This window comes from Ammodytes marinus (genome assembly GCF_949987685.1).
Source record: "Ammodytes marinus genome assembly, chromosome: 8".
Taxonomy (NCBI): Eukaryota; Metazoa; Chordata; class Actinopteri; order Uranoscopiformes; family Ammodytidae; genus Ammodytes; species Ammodytes marinus.
In genome coordinates this window covers 20,875,643-20,896,043 of record NC_137212.1, presented here as the reverse complement: position 1 = coordinate 20,896,043, position 20,401 = coordinate 20,875,643, and the positions used below count along the sequence as shown (strand labels likewise).

General features: G+C 42.1%; 1 protein-coding gene across 1 annotated transcript in view; it reads right to left on the bottom strand.

Annotated features, from left to right (window-relative positions):
* arhgap39 (Rho GTPase activating protein 39) overlaps positions 1–20,401 on the bottom strand; it is a gene marked incomplete at both ends in the record, with an annotated part of 39,966 nt that overhangs the window by 823 nt on the left and 18,742 nt on the right. Inside the window, 8 exons of the mRNA XM_080032831.1 lie at positions 33–202; positions 310–401; positions 887–1,086; positions 2,708–2,781; positions 4,875–5,088; positions 6,778–6,963; positions 8,371–8,535; positions 12,984–14,286. Coding sequence (XP_079888957.1) covers positions 33–202; positions 310–401; positions 887–1,086; positions 2,708–2,781; positions 4,875–5,088; positions 6,778–6,963; positions 8,371–8,535; positions 12,984–14,286 — 2,404 coding nt within the window. The remainder of the gene's footprint in view (positions 1–32; positions 203–309; positions 402–886; positions 1,087–2,707; positions 2,782–4,874; positions 5,089–6,777; positions 6,964–8,370; positions 8,536–12,983; positions 14,287–20,401) is intronic.

The window sequence follows — 20,401 nt, the reverse complement described above, 5'->3', positions numbered from 1 at the left end:
ATTGGTAAACTGTGTGTGTGTGTGTGTGTTACCTGTAGGAAGCGGATGAGGTAGCAGAGCACCAGTTTGTTGATGTGTGGCAGGCCCAGCACCACATTGACAGCTGCCTCTGGGTTGTCATAGTGACTGATGCACTCCTCATAAAACTCATGAGGGATCAGTGGCTCCTCCAGCTCTCTGTACCAGAGCTTCAGCAGAGATGCTGGGAGGGGGGGGGGGCACAGAGATAGGGTGAGACCTCCATAAGAGCACATTTAAGAACCGTTTATGAATGATGTCTATGTGTGTGTGTGTTTTTTGTTTGTCTACCGGGGATGTGTGGGTCTTCCAGTCCTGTGGGGATTTTCCATTGATCCACTTGGAGCTTGAGGGCGTTGACTTCATCTATGTCCCCTGGTACCCTGGAGGTCAAAGGGTCACAGGCTGGTTACACTTCCACTCGTCTTTCCAGTCTCACTCACATCTCCTCTGTATTTCTTGTGAGTGAGTTCATGCCTTCACAGCTCAAAATAAGGTTTTGGAAAGCTTATGTTTTTTTGGACTGAAGCTCTTTAGGAAAATACCTCTAAAGCAGCCATAATCAATATCTTTTTAAATAATAGTATCTACCGTACTTACTAGTTTCACAAGCCTTTGCTGCCCCCAAAGTGGCCAAATAAATCTGTTAATGCGTATTTAAGTTAAGTTATAAACCCAATTCAGTTGATGACTTAACACTAGGGATGGCAAACAGACCCTTAAGCAGCTACACCATCTTAGAGCTCAGCCAAACAAACCGTGGGCTGAGAAGATTCATCGTTGTTTAAGTGCAGAAGACAGCTAACACTGTAAACATTGATCTTTATACTCTGCAGCCCTCCCTGTTCTGCTCCCTTCTCTCACTCACCTGAAGATGCCTTCTGTCTGGTCTCCATTGAGACCCAGAACCTCCTCTGAGAGGCGAGTCTGCACCCAGGGCAGCTGGCTGTCTGGATACCTCTCCTTCTGGAGGGCCATCACCTCTTCCAGGGACGAGCCGAACATGGATGGGCTGAAGATGGCACTCCTGGCAAACTTGATCTCCTCAAGACAGGGCTTCTGCACGCCCTGGAGACACACAGACGCACACACACAACCACACACACAGAGTTAATGTTAATACAGCAGGGCAGATGAAGGGCAACTTGAGGGATGTGGGTCAGAAAGCATTGGAAGGAGAGGACTGTCAGATATTGTGACATCGGTGAGAGAGACATCAGACCGTCCACAGGACACACAGCTCATTAATGTAAGCAGGTTAACACCAGTCAAATGCTGTGGAGCCTGTAAAGTGACAAATGATCTCTGTTAGGAACCTGCTGAGCGTCTGGCATGGCACTAAATGCTACACAGGCTCTGAGCCAAGCTGCTGCCTGCCAACACATTCACACACACACACACACAACACACATATGTGACATGTACTGCCAAAACCATGTGCTGAAATAAAAGTCTCCATTCTTCTGCTTAAAGGACTTTGTTGCTCCTATTCAGCCACAAGAGCATTACTGATGTCCAACACTGACTTGGGTGATGAGTCATGGTTTGCAAATTGTCCTTTCTGTTTTTTCCCCAAAAGGTGTGAGTTGAGATCAGAAGCCATTCAAAATCTATCACACCAAACCGGGAATTTATTTTTTTAAAAACCTCCTACAATGTAATTAACATTTTACATGTTAATTACATTCAACAGTCTTATTTTTCATCTGATAATCACAAATGAACTCGAACCGCAAATGAGACCATGAGCGAAAACAACACTCTTTTTATATAGTAAATATAGTACAATTATTTATTACACGCATCCAATTTTTGCCGGGAACGATTTACAGCAGGCGCACCAGAACAGCTTGTGTTTCCTGAATGGTACTAAATCAAAGTTTCCTCTGCTATTCTACCATCGTCATACAACCATTATTAATCTTACAAAGTCACATATAATTACATTACGTCATTGCGATGGAGCTGTGGTCTCTCGCTTCCTGAACAAATGCACGCACCGCAGACAGGCGCTTGGGCACTGGTGTCATAAAAAAAAAACTACCATTTTTATCAGGTAGAATCGACAAAAACCCAAAGTTCCTCGTAGCTACTTTATCAAAGCTGGAATTGTGCACTGCGGCACTCTTGCATTAAAACAAGAGAGCTAGACAGAACATTTTGACACAAAGTAAGAATGACACTGTTGTTTAAAGATATCAGCAGTGAGTAGCTCAGCAGGTCTGTTCTATCATAAGATAAAGCCAGATACTCAGGACCCCCTGGGGTGTGCCTCGCTTAAATTCGCAGCAATTTTTGCAGTTTGCTAAAAAATAATTCAAAAAGCTATCGTGTGTATCAATGCCCGATATATTATTATTCCTCCGTGCAGTAGAACTCCTTTGTTGTCCAAATAATATTAAAAAGTGTTTCTGCTCGACATTCATTAACAGGAACACACACACACTCTCTGTACTTTTAATTTTGACCACCAAATGCATTCAATGTGGATTAATTCATGTTTTCATTAGGAGACAATGGGCTTGAGGCACAGAGCTGGGAAGATGGACTAATACCTTGTTTGCTTTGCTCTCTAATGAGATTACTTCACAAAGAACATAGAATAACAACAGATTTACAGCTTAAATAAAACCAGGGGCGTCGTTTGATCTGAGCAGGAGAGACAACATGAAGACACAAAGCGGCTTACCTTCTTGGCTCCAGTCAGAGCAGCTTTAGTCAGTTTCCTGTAGCAGTATTTAGCATAGCTGCTAATGGCCACTCCTGGAGCAACAGAGAAAAGAAGGGGCGTATTTACACCATTAGAAGATTTCTTCTTTTGTCATGTCTGCATATATACTGTTTCAAAAATAGGGAAATTGCATTGAGTTCTGGAAGTTGGGTTTTTGTTAATGAGGACAAGGTCAAAGCAGTGCTGCAGAACAGTGGAGATGATGATCAACATTTTTTTCTTCCCATGAAGCCAGATTAAAAATGACAAACCTGATGTGATTTATTTTATTAAAATCAGCCTGTCTGTCTGCATATGCTTTTGCTGTTCACAGTAGGTTACCATGGAAATGTATCCCTACCACTGACTAAGCCTGAGGGTGATGTGAAAAGCAGCCTGACCAGCAGCAAATAGCTTTCAGGCTTAGCTTCCCCCACAGGATGAACCAGTGTTACAAACTTTTCAGCAGAGAAGAAACATGGCATCTCCTCTGAAGGCCCAGTCCTCCAATGCTCGACATACTCAAACGATTATGACATCGTTGACCGAAGTATGACATGAGGATGTAGTGATAGCTGATTTCATATGTAGAGCTCAGAATGAAACTGGCAGTAAATGGAATTTGAGTTTTACCAAAGCAGCAATTTCATATTTTAGTCTTGTATTAAATAGTTCAAAAAGATCTCTACACATCTGAGTGGATGACAGCTGCGTCATGTAAGGTTCATCAAAACTAAAAGGAAAAAGGGTTTTGTATTAAATCAAATATTTAAAAACAAAAGACATAATGTTAATAATTCAATATTTCTACACTAATCTGAATTTTTCAGATGATAACGGTCATCTCTTATTCCTTCTGTTCACCTGTAGGGGGAGGCAGAGAGCCAGTACACTGTATTCTGTCCAAGATACTGTATGAGCAGAAACGGGAACGCCTTTAAAATGCACTGTAGGTAGTTTATTTAGGACTGCCACTGCTGATGTTTCCCACTGAGTGTTCTGCGTATGGACAACGGACATGGCATGTTATTTAGTAGCTGATATAGTACTTGCTGGCCTTTGGGATTGTGCAATACGGAGTTAGAGTTTTCTACAGACACATATTCTAGGTGGGATTTGGATTTTTGCTGAATATTGATTTTCTGTTTAAAATACGAGTACTAACTGGTCTGAAGATATATATATGGATTGTATAACTGTATCAGTTTCCCTCTTAACTGATATTTCATCCTGGAGTTCCCCAAAGACTGTCCCTCTCAGTGCAGTTTCGATCAATATCCTCCCCATTATAAAACATAGGCCATTCTTTCCCCCTTTCTAAGCATGGTCTGGGAAATTGTAATGCCAAACAGTAAGTGGTATTCAGTTGATCCCATAAAAATGTATCTTTTGAATTCAGAGAAGCCACACAATCTGCATTGAGATTATGGGACACTTGCTTTCAATGACAATACTGAGCAGTTGTGGTCAAGCACAGTATTGACCCACAGCACATGAGGACAGGTTCGAATTAAATGGCTGGAAAGGCCAAAAGTGTCCAGATATTCTGTGTCAACTGCCGATTTCAAGAGCAAAAATACATTTTCAACCGCAACTTTTAAACCAACATGGACATAAATTGCTCAGGAAATAAATGATTTGATTGCGGGAAAAATTCAATTTCATGACAGCTGGGCAAACTCCATCTGCTGATAACAATCATGTAATATGATTGAAAGCTCCAGCTACTAGACAGTCTTTCAGCTGAGATTGACTTAAAAAGAAAAAAAAGTCTGACCCAATACAAACGTATTGGAAAATAAAAGCTGATTTACAAAAGCAAATACATTTTTGGAAAAAGTATATTTTCTCATATGAACATTTTTAGGATTATTTTTAGTCAACTGAAATCACTTGCCAGAGGTTCAAAAAAGATGGTGGGCTTGTTTCAAGCAGCCATAATCATTATTTGTTAAATATATACGTATATATTATGATAACAATGTGAAAACAATGTGAGAGTTTTTCTGATACAATGTCAACCACATTGCTGGTAAAGGGGCAATTCTTAGCTATACTCTGGAGACCATGAATATCTCAAATTAAGGGCATAACGGTCTGTTTGTGTGTGTGTGTGTGTCCGTGTCTCCGTGTGCTGCCTACTCACCCTTGGTGTCGTTGAGGGGGTCCATGTGTCGGTAGATGTAGCCCTCCAGGTAGTTGTGGAAGCGTGGTGTGGGGGGGAAGAAGGCCAGACAGATGGCCATCAGCTCCCAGCCTCGCTCAAGGCTGTCGTAGCGGAAGTTCTCCGTGGTCTGACGACACAGCTGGATGTAGAGCTCGTCACGCAGACCCTGGTTACTCCAGCCACGCACCACAAGCTGACAGAACAACATGGTTTTCAGTAAAATGCAGCATCAACTGATAAGGTTATGTAAGTGTTGAGTCAGCCAAAAACTCTATTTATTTAAGGTTACATGTTTCACGGCTAATGTGTTGGCAAACGTCTGCACGACTAGTTATTCAGCAGGCACTGACTGGGCAGCATGTTCATTCATCTGAAGGGGTGTTTCCACCTGAGGCCACTCTCCTATTTGGAAAAAAGATCTGGGTTTTTTTCAGTGATGCTAACCAGCTATGTCGGTATGCTGCTATGTGTTGATCTTTCATGACAATCTGGTTCCATATTTAATTTTCTCTTTTATCCAAGAAGATTTGACAGCACCACTGGCATTTGGTTGGCTTTGAATAATTGATAGCAGTTGCATACACACAAAACATGGCTTGAGAGATGTGAATGTGACACTTCCCGTAAAGAAAGTTGGAATTTACAAAAACAAACGGTGAAAATGGTCTCACGGACAGTAAAGTAGTGAACTTATTATAACCCTTGTCACCATTTAATTTTGTTAATAAGATATCCACTTTATCATGCATTCTGACCAGCAGTGTAACATGGTTTGTGCTAGAAGTGAGCACCTCTACATTATAAAAGACGAAAGGCGTATGATGCTCCTGCTCAGACAGTAACAGATTGCATCATTTCACTGCTGAAATGGCCAGGATGCTTCTGCAAAGTCTGCCTCACCTTTCCCTGATGTTAACCCTGTAAGTCCTCATTCCTTCCCACCTCAACTGGTGGATTTATAAATCAATATCATATCTGAAACTGCTTTCAATTTCTTGATAGAATTGGAGAACAGCGCAGGAGTTTATTTTTTCAACTAAATCTTATAATACAGTGCATATTCCTAAATGCGTTTTTTGAATAATTTTTGTACATAAAAATGTGACTATGCTGCAACAGAGCGCTAGAAGGCACAGCTGTGGCTGTTGTGCACTCTCCGCTCTCTATTTCTATTTCTATCTATTTTATACACTATGCTTTGGTGTGCACGCCAACTTTTGGAATAAACCCTCTTTGCACTGTTTTATGAATGAGGCCACTGGTATTTTAATAGCGCCGCCTCAAAGTCAAACAGTGAACAAGGACACACAGCTTGACTGTGAAGCCTCCTGCTCACTTCAGCAGTCAAGTGATCCCATTTTATTTCGTCATCTGCAGACGCTGCAAACGACTTGCTATTTCTCAATGAAAGTGTCATCTACACTTGTGAGTCCCAATGTGCGTGACAATTAAGTGTCAAGGGCATTGTGGGAAAGTCGCTACAGAAGGATTATATAAGGGGTGTACCCGACTAGGAATTTACATGTAGTCCAATCATGTTTCCTTCTTTTTTTTTATCCATAATTTATTTACGACATTGGCTCCCATTTCCCCCATACCAGACAAAGGGGCTGAAACACCCAATTAAAGTTTCCTTGACTTGGCATATGAATTTATTTTATTGCGACTACCATGGTGATATATCCACACACACTTAGGAGATTGATTAAAATACTTATTTTCAGATTTTTATAAATAGTATAATAGGCTTATATTTATACCAACCACAATAGGCGCTTTACATAATTTATTTGGGAGAAGGCATCAGACATTCAGCACCCCCCACATAGCCGGAATAGAATGATCCTTGTTTCATAAGCACATTTTGTGACTAGCAACAGACCTCTAGACCCACAGCCAGGGGGTCGGCCTTGGAGCGCCGGTCTCCCATGTAGGTCTGGATGAGTTTAAAGATGTCCACCGCTTCCCTCTTCACGCCGCGGTCTGAGGTCACGATCATGGGCTTCTTGATGGGCTCACTGCTCCAGGCAAGCATGTTGGCAATGGACACCTTTCTCCTGAACAGGCCCTGGGGAGAAGGAAGAACAACAGAGACGGTTAGAGGAGTGGCGGAGAGGGGGAGATGGTGGCGTCACTTTCATTGAGGAATAGCAAGGAACTATAATAAGGAGGAATTGCTTGGAATGTATCATTCTAATAAATACAAAAACACAGACAATTGTATGTGCAGCAGAAGTGTACGATGAAAGAAGTGCTTAGTTAGATTTAATAGCAACTTTAAGTTTATTGAAAAAAGGAAGGCCAAACAACAAATTAACCTGTATCATTAGAAATACAAAGGTTTAAAAAGGTAGAGAATTTCAAGAGTGACTGAAATTGTTATACTACTTTCATTTATCTTAATTTGAATTGGCCCCTTTCTTTGTCAGAATAACAAGTTGTATTTGTTAGAATTCTGAAGGGTTATAAAATAATGGCAGCTCATTAAAGAGTATTAATATAAACAACTTATCAACTACGTTAGGGTTTTGGTCAAACTTACAGCAACTTAATTACTCGTAATAACCAGTATAAAATACAGGCACAAACTAACATTAGGAACCACGCTTGTTAAGGATCCGATGATGTGAATTAGGGATCAAGGGTCAATACCTTGAATGTTATTATTATTTACAGTGTAAAAACAACCAATAAATAACACTGACAAATTGATTAGCACTGAATTCCTTCTGACCTCCTATTCTCAGTTCAGGAGAATGGGACACACACAACCAATACAATACACATGCTGCATGGATCAACATAGCAAGAAAACAATAAATGAGTATCTAATCTACAAAAGCCCAGAAGTGTTTTGGTACATAGCAAGAAAAAATGCCCTCTTCGGAGATATTAACTTTCAACCACAATAAGCGTTCAACAACAACAACCACCCTGTGTTGAGATTTTCTTGGTCCAGCTACTGTTTCAAAGGTCACGAATAAGCCTTCTAGGTCTACTCGTGTATTATACTTTTGAGTAGCAAAACTTGATTAGTGATCAGCTGATTGATATTTAGCAGGGTTTTTTAGTGTTAACCCATGTAGGACTTCAATGGTAACAGTTTGATCAGACAGCGTTTAACAGTTTGTATGTCTCTGACATTTCATGTGGAAATACACTATTATGCAGAATGTGACACAGGAACTTACATTTTAAAACACCAATAGACAGTGCTCGGATAAAGGTGAAACTAAATAACCATGGTCTTTTACAGCAGCACACCTTCACATGAAAATAAGCTATTAAAAGACATTCCAGAACAACACTTTGGAGAGTATTTTATAAATAGTGAAGACAGAAATACCATGAAAAGATACACCGTTGAAATCATTCTTGGGAAGAAGAGATCTGGTGCATTGTGACGTGGATGATGATTGTCATGCAAATATATTCAGCTAGACACATGCACACACACACACATTCTCTGGAGTACCTGTGTGTGTTTGTTGAAGTGCTTGGACGCCCAGTTCTCAATGTCGGTCTCTGAGGAGGGCTTTCTCAGGGTGAATTCTGGGAAAATGCCACAGCTGGCGCTCGGCATCATATTCCTGGCATTTCGACTGGCCTCAAACTGGGCACAGGCTCCGAGGTCCTCCGACTGACAGGTGAAGAAACAGAGAGAGGAGGAGAGACGGAGAGAGGGAACACAAAATGTCATTCATCTCTGCTGCAGAACATTTAGAGTGGCTTTTGAGAGCTAAAATGCTTCGGTAGCACTCGGAGTAAAGAGCTGATTGAGAGCTGATGGGATTAATAGTGACGTGTAAATACGTCAATAACCACAAGGGTTACATCAGTGAAACAAAGACTCCATTTGTTACCGAATGTCCTGATTGAAATAACAATGTAAAGTAGCAGCCGTGGATCAACAAACAAGTAACACAAGCAAAAGGAAGTCAGTTTCAGACATGATCAAATAATGTTTTATGGTGTCCTCCTGCTTGTAGCAGCTTCAAGATAAATACTGCACGTTATTAAGTAAACATCAATTACAATGGCCATTCTAGTGAAACTGCACACATGTAGGCCATGGAGGGTATGAAAAGTTCATGTCATGATTATTCTAGCCCAAATAATTTGTATTTGATATATATATATTTTTTTAAATTGGCTTCTGTTTTTGTGGAGGACACAATGGGCATGTGGAGCGTTCAGCCATAGTGACAAGTTTATGATTTTCGAAGTGGCAAGTTGCAGTGCCCCCTTGAGGCAATTGAAAACAAATCAGGAAATCATTAAAAGGACTGTGCGTTAGCGAGCTAGACAGCTTTTTAAAGTCACTCATGTGGGGATATTGCATTTTTTATCGTCACCTCATCCGCACAAAAGGGCTTGAATTATGTGTGTACTTTAACATGTAAAAGCTGGAATGCCAATGGTGGCATCATGTCTATCCATAACACGTTGTTTGATAATATGACTGGTAGTTTATCAGATGGACTGAGATGACTGGTTTTGTGCTTTAACCCTCGACAATCAGACTACTTCCTAAAACAGTTAGGACAGGAGGCTCAATACAGTAATATGGGGGAAAAAAAGATGGGCCAATGTAGTCTTATTTGAGGTGAATTACTTTTGTCAATCAGTTAATTAATGTAAGGACCCAGGCGTTAGGGCTCTTCAAAAAGCAGCACACGACTGCTCACAAACAAGTACTACGTAGCCCCCTCGAACACACCACAATTATGTTTGATAAATGATTAAACAAATCAGCTTTAACCTTTTGATTAGTGAGCCTTAAGAGATGTTGGTCTATCAGCTGCTTCCAGTCTTTATGCTAAGCTAAGCTAACCCAATCTCTGTACTTGACAAAAATTCGAAACTGATATCAATCCGAACACCTCACCCACAGACAGAAAGGAATAACTTATGTTTCCAAAACATGTTAAAACAGTTAAAAAAATAGAATGCTGCTCTCTTTATATTTTCATGTTTCGTTAATTTTTTGTCTGATGTCACTGCGATTTCTTTAGAATAAAGGTGGAGTCCCCTCAACACAACGTTGCTTGTGGTTTACGACAAGTGGCTCCCGTAATGGAGGCTGAGAATTTGCATGACAACTATTCTGGCATCCTCTGTGCCTCCTCCATTCCCTATTCTCTCTCTCTCTCTTTCCCTCTTCTTTTTCTTCTTTCAAAGGTGGATTGTGCTCGGTGGATTGCTCCCCTCACGCTCACAGCTTCAAACCCAAGCCGTTGCATGGCTGAGTTTAAAACAGAAAGACAGAGAGAGAGAGAGAGAGAGAGAGAGAGAGAGAGAGAGAGAGAGAGAGAGAGAGAGAGAGAGAGAGAAGCGGCAGCCTGTTTTGCTCTCGGCTAAGTGCTTTCCAGCCCTGCTATCTCCTCCGTGCCTCTGAGGACGCAGATAAAGGCACGTGCTTATGTCCCCGCTTAATGTGGGCCTCATTACATCCCACACTTCTGGCACGCACAGAAAATTTGCTGACTGATTTAATCAGTGCTAGGACTTAACAATTTGACATGACAGCATCTTCAGCCAGAGTCAACCACTTCAAACCTCAGATGATGAACACCATATTCAAGTGTTCCTTCGGAGAGACCGAGCAGACACTCACCCTATCCACTCATCCATGTTCAGTTCGTGTTTGAACTGGGATAAAAAAAATAAGGTTTCAAGCAGCATGACACGCAAATACAAAATTGTTTCTCTTCCAAGTCGTGCATCTCAAATAAGTCTACAAATAACTGTTGTGACATTTTCTCTGCTCGTGTTCAGCTCTCACGACTGTTCAAAGTTCTACCTGAATCTTTGTAGTTTGGAGTTTGGTTAGACTTCTGCGTTGCTGTTTTTACCTTTTTATATCAGCCCATCTTACTGCTTTAAAGCTGTGAATATTTCCTGCAAATTTTGCTTCACATTAAAAGCTTTCCACAGTCAAACAACGCGTTAGGTTTTTATCGTGACACTGCTATAGAATCTTAGCCTAGAAATCCAGACCCACATCTAGAACGATATAGGGTCTGGCCACGATCAATAGACCTTCCCAACTCAATTGGATAACGGCCCCCACACACATCCTACCTCTACTGCGCGTCTACCTCGCGTCTGCGTCTGACTTTTTGTCACAGACTGTGTAATCAACGTAGAGCGAGCACACATCCAACCTCAGACGCACTGCTGAGGCGCGTCGGAGGCACGTCTGCAGCGACGCTCCCCTTCACCTCAGGAGGCTCGCCTATTTTTTTCTGAGAGCAGCGCGTCTCTCTCACGTCTCTGTGCTTTAACTGATAGAGAAATACTCTGCTGACAGTCATACCAGCAGCATTCACTCTAGTTACACGTTTACCCGGTGTGTTTATTTCAAAATAAAACATCCCTCAGTCGTATACGCGAATAATCCCTTTATTTCACGATTTAATTGTGCAATCAAAATCCGAGGGATTTAAAACCTAATTTTCAATTAGTTCTGGCATTTCATTTTTGGATAAATGACACATATAGAGATCCAATATAGTGAAGAAATAAAAAAGATCATGATGAGCGCAACAGTTTTCCGTTGCTCTATCTGTGTCTACGGCCTTCTTCTTCCCCGACCACACCCCCCTCTCTCTCTCCCGTATAAATCAGTAAAGTGATTTTTGAAATACTCTGCTGAGAGTCATATTGACTTCATACTGGCAGCTTTCGCTGTAGTTTCACCATTTCCTGGTGTGTCCCCTTCAAAATAAAACTTCCAACAAGCGAAAATATGGCAAAAAAAAATAAAAAAAATGGCAATGGGGCGCACGGATTACTGTCCAGACTCAATATAAATCATATGCATCATAGATGACATGAAATAACTTAATTTTTAATGGGAATTATCTATGAAAACTCTATGTAGAAAGATAGGGCTTTTAGAAGCAGCGCTGCAGCAGCAGCTGCTGAGACGTTGCATGTGTGTCCGAGAAAAGTCCGAGAGAGGCAGCAGTAAGGTAACGCGACGCGCTCCAGAGGTAGACGCAGGATGTGTGTGGGGGCCGTAACACTTTGACCAATCAGAGCAATGAACAAGGTGAGGAATTAAGCCCCGTTCGTTTAGCGAACAGCGGGGTTAACTGGTAAATTAAACTTTTTCCGTGGTCGGTCGGCAACAGAAAATCCTTCTTTCTTGCTAATGAAAGATTTGAGTTCCGTCTTCCAAATCGTTAAGTGTCCAGGAAAAAGGCAACTCCGAATTTTCCGACATAGTTAATGAGCTTCAATAGATCGTGTCCAGACAAACAGGCTGAGCAAATTTTTATTTGCCAGCGGCAGGTTTGGATTTCCAGGCTAATAGTATCCTTCAAGCTGACAAAACAATCTCACCTCCTTGTCCATTCAGTAGCTGTAGAGCTTTTGATCCTAATGTATCAAATGATCTTTAGTCAGTAGAGAGACTTTTACCTTTTTCCATGGAAATGTATAGGTTCACATTTCCATTTTAATTGAGCACTTTAAGTCTCAACATCATCATCTCAACAAAAATATGCAAAAAACGGCCATGCCGATTATTCTGAGATATGCTATATTCGGCAGATTAAATCAGCCCTACTTGCAATAAGCACATTTTTTAATCTCTTGTTTTTAGCAATGAAGTTGTTTATGTGTCTGGTGAAGTGCATTAGTAGCACCTCATTAGATCAGTCGTGTTATACCTGAAGCTCAGCATAACATGACACAACGTCAATGGCTTTACACCAGGGTGGGGCTGTTACACAGGACCATATCAGACCTGAGTGGACAGTTCACTGATGGTGTGTGTGTGTGTGTGTGTGTGTGTGTGTGTGTGTGTGTGTGTGTGTGTGTGTGTGTGTGTGTGTGTGTGTGTGTGTGTGTGTGTGTGTTTCAGTGTGAGCAATTGCTGGAGTTGCAGAGGGAAAGGCTTCAGCTCCGTGGCTGTCTAGTTGATTAACTGCCCTCATTTATAGTACACATTATACTATAAACTCACAGCAGCTCTGCAGAAACATCAGGAAATTATTCAAAACGTCAGATGGCATCAGGCCCACTGAGATTGTAGTTTGAAGTTGTAATAAAGTGGGAATTATGACTATGCGGCTGTACCTGTGAGGGGTGGAGGAAAGGCTCTGGGGAGGCTAGGTTGGTCTGGACAGAGAGGCTTTTCTCCAGCAGTGCCTGGGGGAAGCCCAGCCGATCGAAGGTGCTGCGTTTCCAGTGGTGGTGGCCGTCGGTCTGCGCCAGCGCCTCGTCCTCGCTGAAGGCCCTCACCACCGGCCCTGGTAGAGGCAGGGGCAGCGCTCCGTCGCTCTCGTAGCCGTCCTTGGCAGCTCCCACCCCGCCCTGCCCAGAGTCCCAACTGCTCCTCTGTTTCATCACCTGCTGTGCCTCCCAAGCCAGCCGGGCCTGGGCCAGCATGGCCTCTGACGCCGTGCCCGCCAGCTCCCCCTCCAGCCCGCCGCAGCGTGCCAGCTCCTGGGGCAGGGAGGGCTTGCGGCTCTTGCGTTTGCGGTTCCCTCCCGGAGAGAAAGCCCCATGGCCCCCTGTAGTGGAGGAGGAGGAGAGGGAGTGGGTCTGGCTGGACGACCAGGATATGGAATCCTCGTAGAGTAACCTCTGGCCTCCCTCTCCACCCTCCCCACTGTAGTCCAGCAGTAGGCGGGGGTCCCTGATCAGAGACTGGCTGTGCTGGAGAGTATAGGACCCACCGTACGAGCCTCCGTAGCCCCCGGTGGTAGTGCCGTAACGTAGCAGACGATCAGTGGTCTTGAAGCGAGGGCTGGAAGACGACTGCTCCACGTACACCAGCTGCTTGACGTACTCCTTGCCCACGGGACTGTACTCCAGACTCTGGGTCTTTTCGGGACACTTCTGCCGGGTCAGAACCAGCTGGCCGTAGGGCGACTGGCCCTGCTTGGGGGAGTGGTAGAGCGGGGCCGAGGACTTGCGCGCAGGGGACTTGCCGGTGCCGTAGAAGGAGGAGGGGTCATGGAGGTGCATGTCGGTGGGGGGCTCCTCGTAGATGGGAGGGGGCTGGTACTCTGAGGGCGGCTCCTCGTACAGTGGGGGCTCGTAGGCGTAGCGCGGCGAGGGGGGCTGGGAGTCTGCAGAGGAGCGGCGGTGTGTGCCGGCGCCGCCCCCCAGCTCGGCACGCTTCAGGAAGGGAGACTGCCGGCGCTCGGCGTAGAGCACCGGGGAGGTGTCGGGTTCCGAAGGCGGGTTTCCTCCGGAGGAACGGCGGGTCCGTGAGCCGGTGCCCCCCCCTGAGGATAGGGGGCCGGGGGTGGGGGGGTTAGGGTCGCATGGGGAGTAACCATTCCCCTGGTGGCTCAGGAAGCTGGGCTCCCGGTCCGTCACCTTGATCAGCATTCGCTCCTTTGTACCAGTGTTCCACCTGAAGGGAGAAGTCCTGAAAGGAGCAGAGGAGAGAAGATTTAATTATGGGTCAGGGGGGGCAGAGTGAATAAAGAGGCTGTCTGTCACGTTCAATACCGTTTATACTTCCTCCCTTCTTTATTACATATTCCTGTTGCCACTTCATATTCTTGGTGCCAACTGTAATAATCCTCGACATAGCCTCAGCTTTTTTGTTGCAAGAATATCATGTTGTTTTAGCGTAGTCTAGGCTAATTTCAATTGATCCTTTCAGGCATTTGAACTGTACTAAATTATGGAAAGGGTGTGCAACACTGTCACTGGTTGGCTGATGGAATATGATCTAGGCAAGGGAGTCCAAATTGATTCAAAGATTCATGAGATTAAAGGCTTAAGAGATGCCATAACACTGTGCACTGATTCAAAAGGGGGCTTTTCGGAAACCCCATAATGCAACAGTCATGCACACTTTACGCAGTGATCGTCTTCGGATAGATGTAAAAGAAGCTTAGGTTTGAACTTCTCCTTCACACTGTTTCTTTCATTCTTAACTGTCACTTTCCGCTTGTCTTTGAGGAGAGATGGCGCCATTAGGAAATTAAAAAAAAATAAAAAATCTTTATTCAAACTTAAAAAATAAGGTTCATCGTGAAATTGAAAATGCAGCTGGATAGCTCAGTAGGTAACACTACTGACTTTGTCATGGGAATCTAGTGAGGGTCCTTAAGCAAGACCCTGAATACTTACTACCTACCTCCAGTTGTAAGTTGCTTTGGAAAAAAAAATCCGCTAAATGATGTGATGGAAAAAATAGGACCTAAATCCCGGAAATGGCTTTTTATCGTGGCCATTTTAATTAGAATGTATGCACTCTGGCTGTAATTATGTCTTCAAACATGAAAAGGATAAGTGAATGTCAAAATGTTAATGACGACTGTTCTATTATTTTTCTTATGTTTCTCTCTGCTTGGTCTTGGTTCACTTGAGGCCGGGGCTTCTTTAATCAGGGGCCGCTAATAACCACCAAACAAGCCAACAACAGACCTTTACTTCATCACTTCCAATTCACTCATCAGTGTGGGCCCCTGCATTGGGCTTGGTTTGTCTGACAACAAGGAGGCGGAGGAGAAGGGAGCGCAGTGTGGGATGCAGAACAAGAGGTGAACTGGGCCAGAGGGAGGGAAGTGTGACATCGATTGCAGCGTTTAGCCACCCTCTTTTTACAAATACTTCCACACACACACACACACACACACACACACACACACACACACACACACACACACACACACACACACACACACACACACACACACACACACACACACACACACACACACACACACACACACACACACACACACACACACACACACACACACACACACACACACACACACACACACACACACACACACACACACACACACAATCCCCGGGGCCGGTGCTCAATAATGGCAGTGTGAGCATTTGTGTACTTGTAGATGTTAATATGCATGTCTGAGAGTGAGAGAGAGAGAGGAGGACAAACAATGAGGGCAGGATTAAGTGTTACTGGGCCGTCCTGGCATCCACCGCAACATGCTCCACAATCAGAGGCTCTAACCCAATTCTTCTTCCGGTTTCCCAACAAACCTATCTGATCTATAGGCTTCTCCTTCTCCATCTAGTTTCACCCATCCTTCCTTTCCCAACACAACCTACCTCTCTCATCTCTTGAACTTGCAGCGTCAAATCTGCAGATTCTTCAGTTTTGTAAAATTTTTGTCAAAATGTACAATGGTATTTGTTTCTCAGTCAACTGCTAGAGACTTACACATTTCACCAACAAGGTACAAACAAAAATCCTGTATCTGTCTGACAGAATCCAGAAGTGTGTAGGGGATGACTTTGCCTGTCTTTTTGAAGGTCTCGGAAGGTCTACACTTGGAATCGACCATATTTTGACTTAATCTTGTCTGGGTCTCAGACCAAGAAAACTCTGTTGAGACAAGTGTGGTAATAAAAGATATGGATGAAGGAATTCTAATTTATTTGTTGTGGTTTTTTATGTGAATGTGGACAAATTAATGCCTATGGATCTATGACTGCCTGTGGTTTGCCAACATTATATCATAAGTGTGTCACATAGTGTAGGTCCTGGTTTTGACTGTCTTTCCCTGCCTTGGTCTTGACTCAACCCCTCAAGGTCTTTTGATCTCGGTACACTCTGGTCTCAGTTTGCTATGGGCTCGTCTACAACACTTGCTCGTGTTATACATCAGCAGAGAATACAGTCACCTTTATCCAAATCAGGACTGGTTACATTTGCCCTTTAATTGTAATATATTCTATTTCTTGTTTATCCACTTAATTTTTTCACATGCAACATGTGGTGAATTATTCTCAAAAGCTACAGTTTGGGTATGTAGCTCTGTTTATGTAAAAGAAGAAAATATTTTCTCAATGTTGGTTGAAAAGCTTTTGCTCCAATGAAAAACCTTTATTCCATATCCATAGACGATGAAAAAGGATTTCCAAGAATCATTAAGGCCATGAACTTTACAAGTGATTAGGGCCCGACCGATATGGATTTTTGGGTGCCGATACCGATTATTTTCTGAGAAAAATTACGATAACGATTAAATCGGCCGATTATTTAAAAAAAAAAATCCCATAAATATATATTGAAAAAATTTACTTTTTTGAACCCTTAAATATATATAAATACTTACTGTCAATAGGTGTACAGGAACTTTTTATTTATTGAAATATGCATTATCTAAAAAAAAATAAAGTGTTACAAATATGTCTAAAGTGACATGACGCATTTTTAAACTCAGACATTAAGCATTTTATGTAACTGCACCCAACCCTCAGGAACTCCCTCCCTCCAAACATCAGCATCTCAGACTAAATAAACTCATTCAAAAGTCAACTCAAAACTCACCTCTTTCAGAAAGCATAATTACACCGGACTCCACTCCAAACCTTATCTTTAATTTGTCTGTATTTTGTTTTCTTTTTCTATAAGTGTGATTTTCTATATGTTTGATGTAAAGTGTCTTTGAATGACCTCCAATAAAGCACTATATACATTCTATATAATAACTATAGTAATATCAACTACTATTAACTGTCAAGAGATGACCAATGACTCTGCTATTGGTGTCAGGGGGAACTGTCAAGTGTGAATTAATCCAATGTATTACAACACATCTGCTGCTGCCGGGGCAGCAATGCATCTCACTCAACATGATTGCTGGAAGAAAAAAAAAAAAAAAAGAAAAAAAAATGCAAAAATCGGCGGCCATTTTGCCGATGCCGATTTTTCGGAGATGTGCTATAATCGGCCGATTAAATCGGTCGGGCCCTACAAGTGTTGCTTACAAAAAGTAGTCCAGCAGAAACGAAGGACACCCTAGAAATATAATTTAAAAAAATACGATGGTCCCCTGAAAAATTTACGAATTAAAATATTTCACATTGTCTGATTTTAAATCTAATAAATAACAACATTAACAAATGTTGGGTAACACATGTCTTTCTACCACTTTCTTGTTATGTGGATTTTGTTTATGGTATGTAATGTACTGTTGTAGATCTGAAAGTATGTGTGTGTGGTTGTGTTTGTCTTTTTTTTAAGCTTCAGATAGGTTATTTAAAAAAGTGTTGGTTATGAGGGCGTGAGTCAAGTATTATATCTGTTCTTTTAATAAATGCAAAAAATAAAATAAAAATAATATTCATTCACAAATACAATAGAAAGGACAAGTGTTCAAAGGGCATTACAATTATTCTAGAGAATTTTCTTTCTCGGCATTCTGCGTGTTTTGCGCAGAAACTAAATGACTTGTTTTCTTTATTTCTAGTGATGGAACAAGACATGTTATCATGTTACGTCCTGAGCTTTAACACAGGCATCTCTGGCAGTCTGCTGTTTGTCAGCTAGGCGATGGAGATCAAAGACGAATACAATTAAATATGAAGGGAATAAAGAGACAAAAGGTAGAAAAAAAAAGAAAAACTAAACGATATCCCAACCCCCCCTGGTTATCTGCACTCAGACTCTGTTGCTGTTCAATGTACAGAGGAAACAATTTCAGAAACAAAGCGTCTGTTCTTCAGCAGCCACATTTTTTAATATAATTGTAATAGAGTTATGTCGATGGTTTACAGGCATAAATGCACACGTTTGCAACTCATTCGGAGCAGATAACGGATGCTTTGTGGCAGTACTTGCCTATGACTCCTAATTCCTCTTCCATCACTCATTTTAAATGTCAATAAAGCCGATTGAAAATGGCAGGTCTTTAAGATAATGATTTTTATGAACAGAAAAATAGGAGACTCTATACCAAAACTGTCAAACCTTATCAGGAATTCGGCTTCCGTAAAACAGTGACAGGGATCGCAAGACAGAAAGGCAGCTCATTGTAAAAGAGGTGGTTTGATTCAAAACTTAAAACCACCTGGAAGCCCAGTGTGAAGACCACAGAGGGTAACATGAAGGGATGTTCTGCTGGACAATGAGATGCCACCAATAGAAATCATGCCTTCAGCTACTCACAAACTTTCCTTCAAGGTCAGGTGGCACTGGCACTTCACACAGAATAAATGTTTGCTTATTGCATGCTTTATGCCATTTTTATATGACCATAATGATGATGTAAAGGTCATCTGTTTCAATTAAGGTAGACCACACAGGCCTGGAAATAGAACTGAAACGTTGAAAATACTGACTGCAATAAAAACAAAACTATACCGATATAATGTACACAGAATATGAAAGTGGTATGTGTATCAGTTTACACAGTCTGTTTGTGTGTGTGTGTGTGTGTGTGTGTGTGTGTGTGTGTGTGTGTGTGTGAGAGAGAGTGAGTGAGTGAATGAGTGAGTGAGTGAGTGAGTGAGTGATTGAGTGAGAGAGAGATAGAGAGATTTTATGCCCTTTTCTTTTCTTTGTATTTATTTATCTTATAGAAAGATATGTTTATCCACAGATAGCATAGTAATATAATTTGTAAAATTATTTTCTTGTAATGAATTGTATTACCCTTGATGGTTTGGCAAAGTGATTCACATGACATTGAAAGCATATTGAATTGAATTAAGAGAGAGAGAGAGAGAGAGAGAGAGAGAGAGAGAGAGAGAGAGAGAGAGAGAGAGAGAGAGAGAGAGAGAGAGAGAGAGAGAGAGAGAGAGAGAGAGAGAGAGAGAGAGAGAGAGAGAGAGAGAGAGAGAGAGAGAGAGAGAGAGAGAGAGAGATAGCAGACAATTCACATACAGTCCCCTCCAATAGTATTGGAACGGTGAGGCCAATTCCTTTATTTTTGCTGTAGACTGGAAACATTTAGGTTTGACACCAAACGATGAATATGAGACAGTAGCTCAACATTTCAGCTTTCATTTCCAGGTATTAACATCTGGATCCGATACACAACTTAGAAGATAGCATTTTTTGAAAAGGAACGCCAAATTTTTAGGCAAGCGAAAGTATTGGAACAGATAGACTTTAAATAAATTAAAGTGAATAAACCGTAATATTTTGTCGCAAATACTTTGCTTGCAATAACCGCATCAAGCTTGTGACCCATTGACATCACCAAACTTTTGCATTTTTCTTTTGTGATGCTTTTCCAGGCTTTCACCGCAGCCTCATTCAGTTGCTGTTTGTTTTGGGGGGTTACTCCCTTCGGTCTCCTTTTTAGCAGGTAACATGCATGCTCTATAGGGTTTAAGTCTGGAGATTGACTTGGCCAGTCTAAAACCTTCCATTTCTTGCCCCTGATGAACTCCTTTGTTCATCAGGGCAAAAATAAAGGAATTGGCCTCACCGTTCCAATACTATTGGAGGGGACTGTATAACCTGATCCAATAAAAGATGTGTGAGAGCCGATCTCTCAGCCATCTGGACTGACAGTCTGCAGCTGTGCCACCAGGCCTCTTACCAAAAACACAGACACAAACACGCACACACACACACACACACACACACACACACACAAACACAAGATCATACATGTGGACAAACATACACACACTCACATACACACACATGCGGGATCAAAAATATAAAGACAAAAGTAGCCTTAGTTCAGTTTCTTGAACCAACCATGAATAATTCCCTTTAACTGTAAAGGGGGAGGCAGATAAAAGCTTGGTGCAGG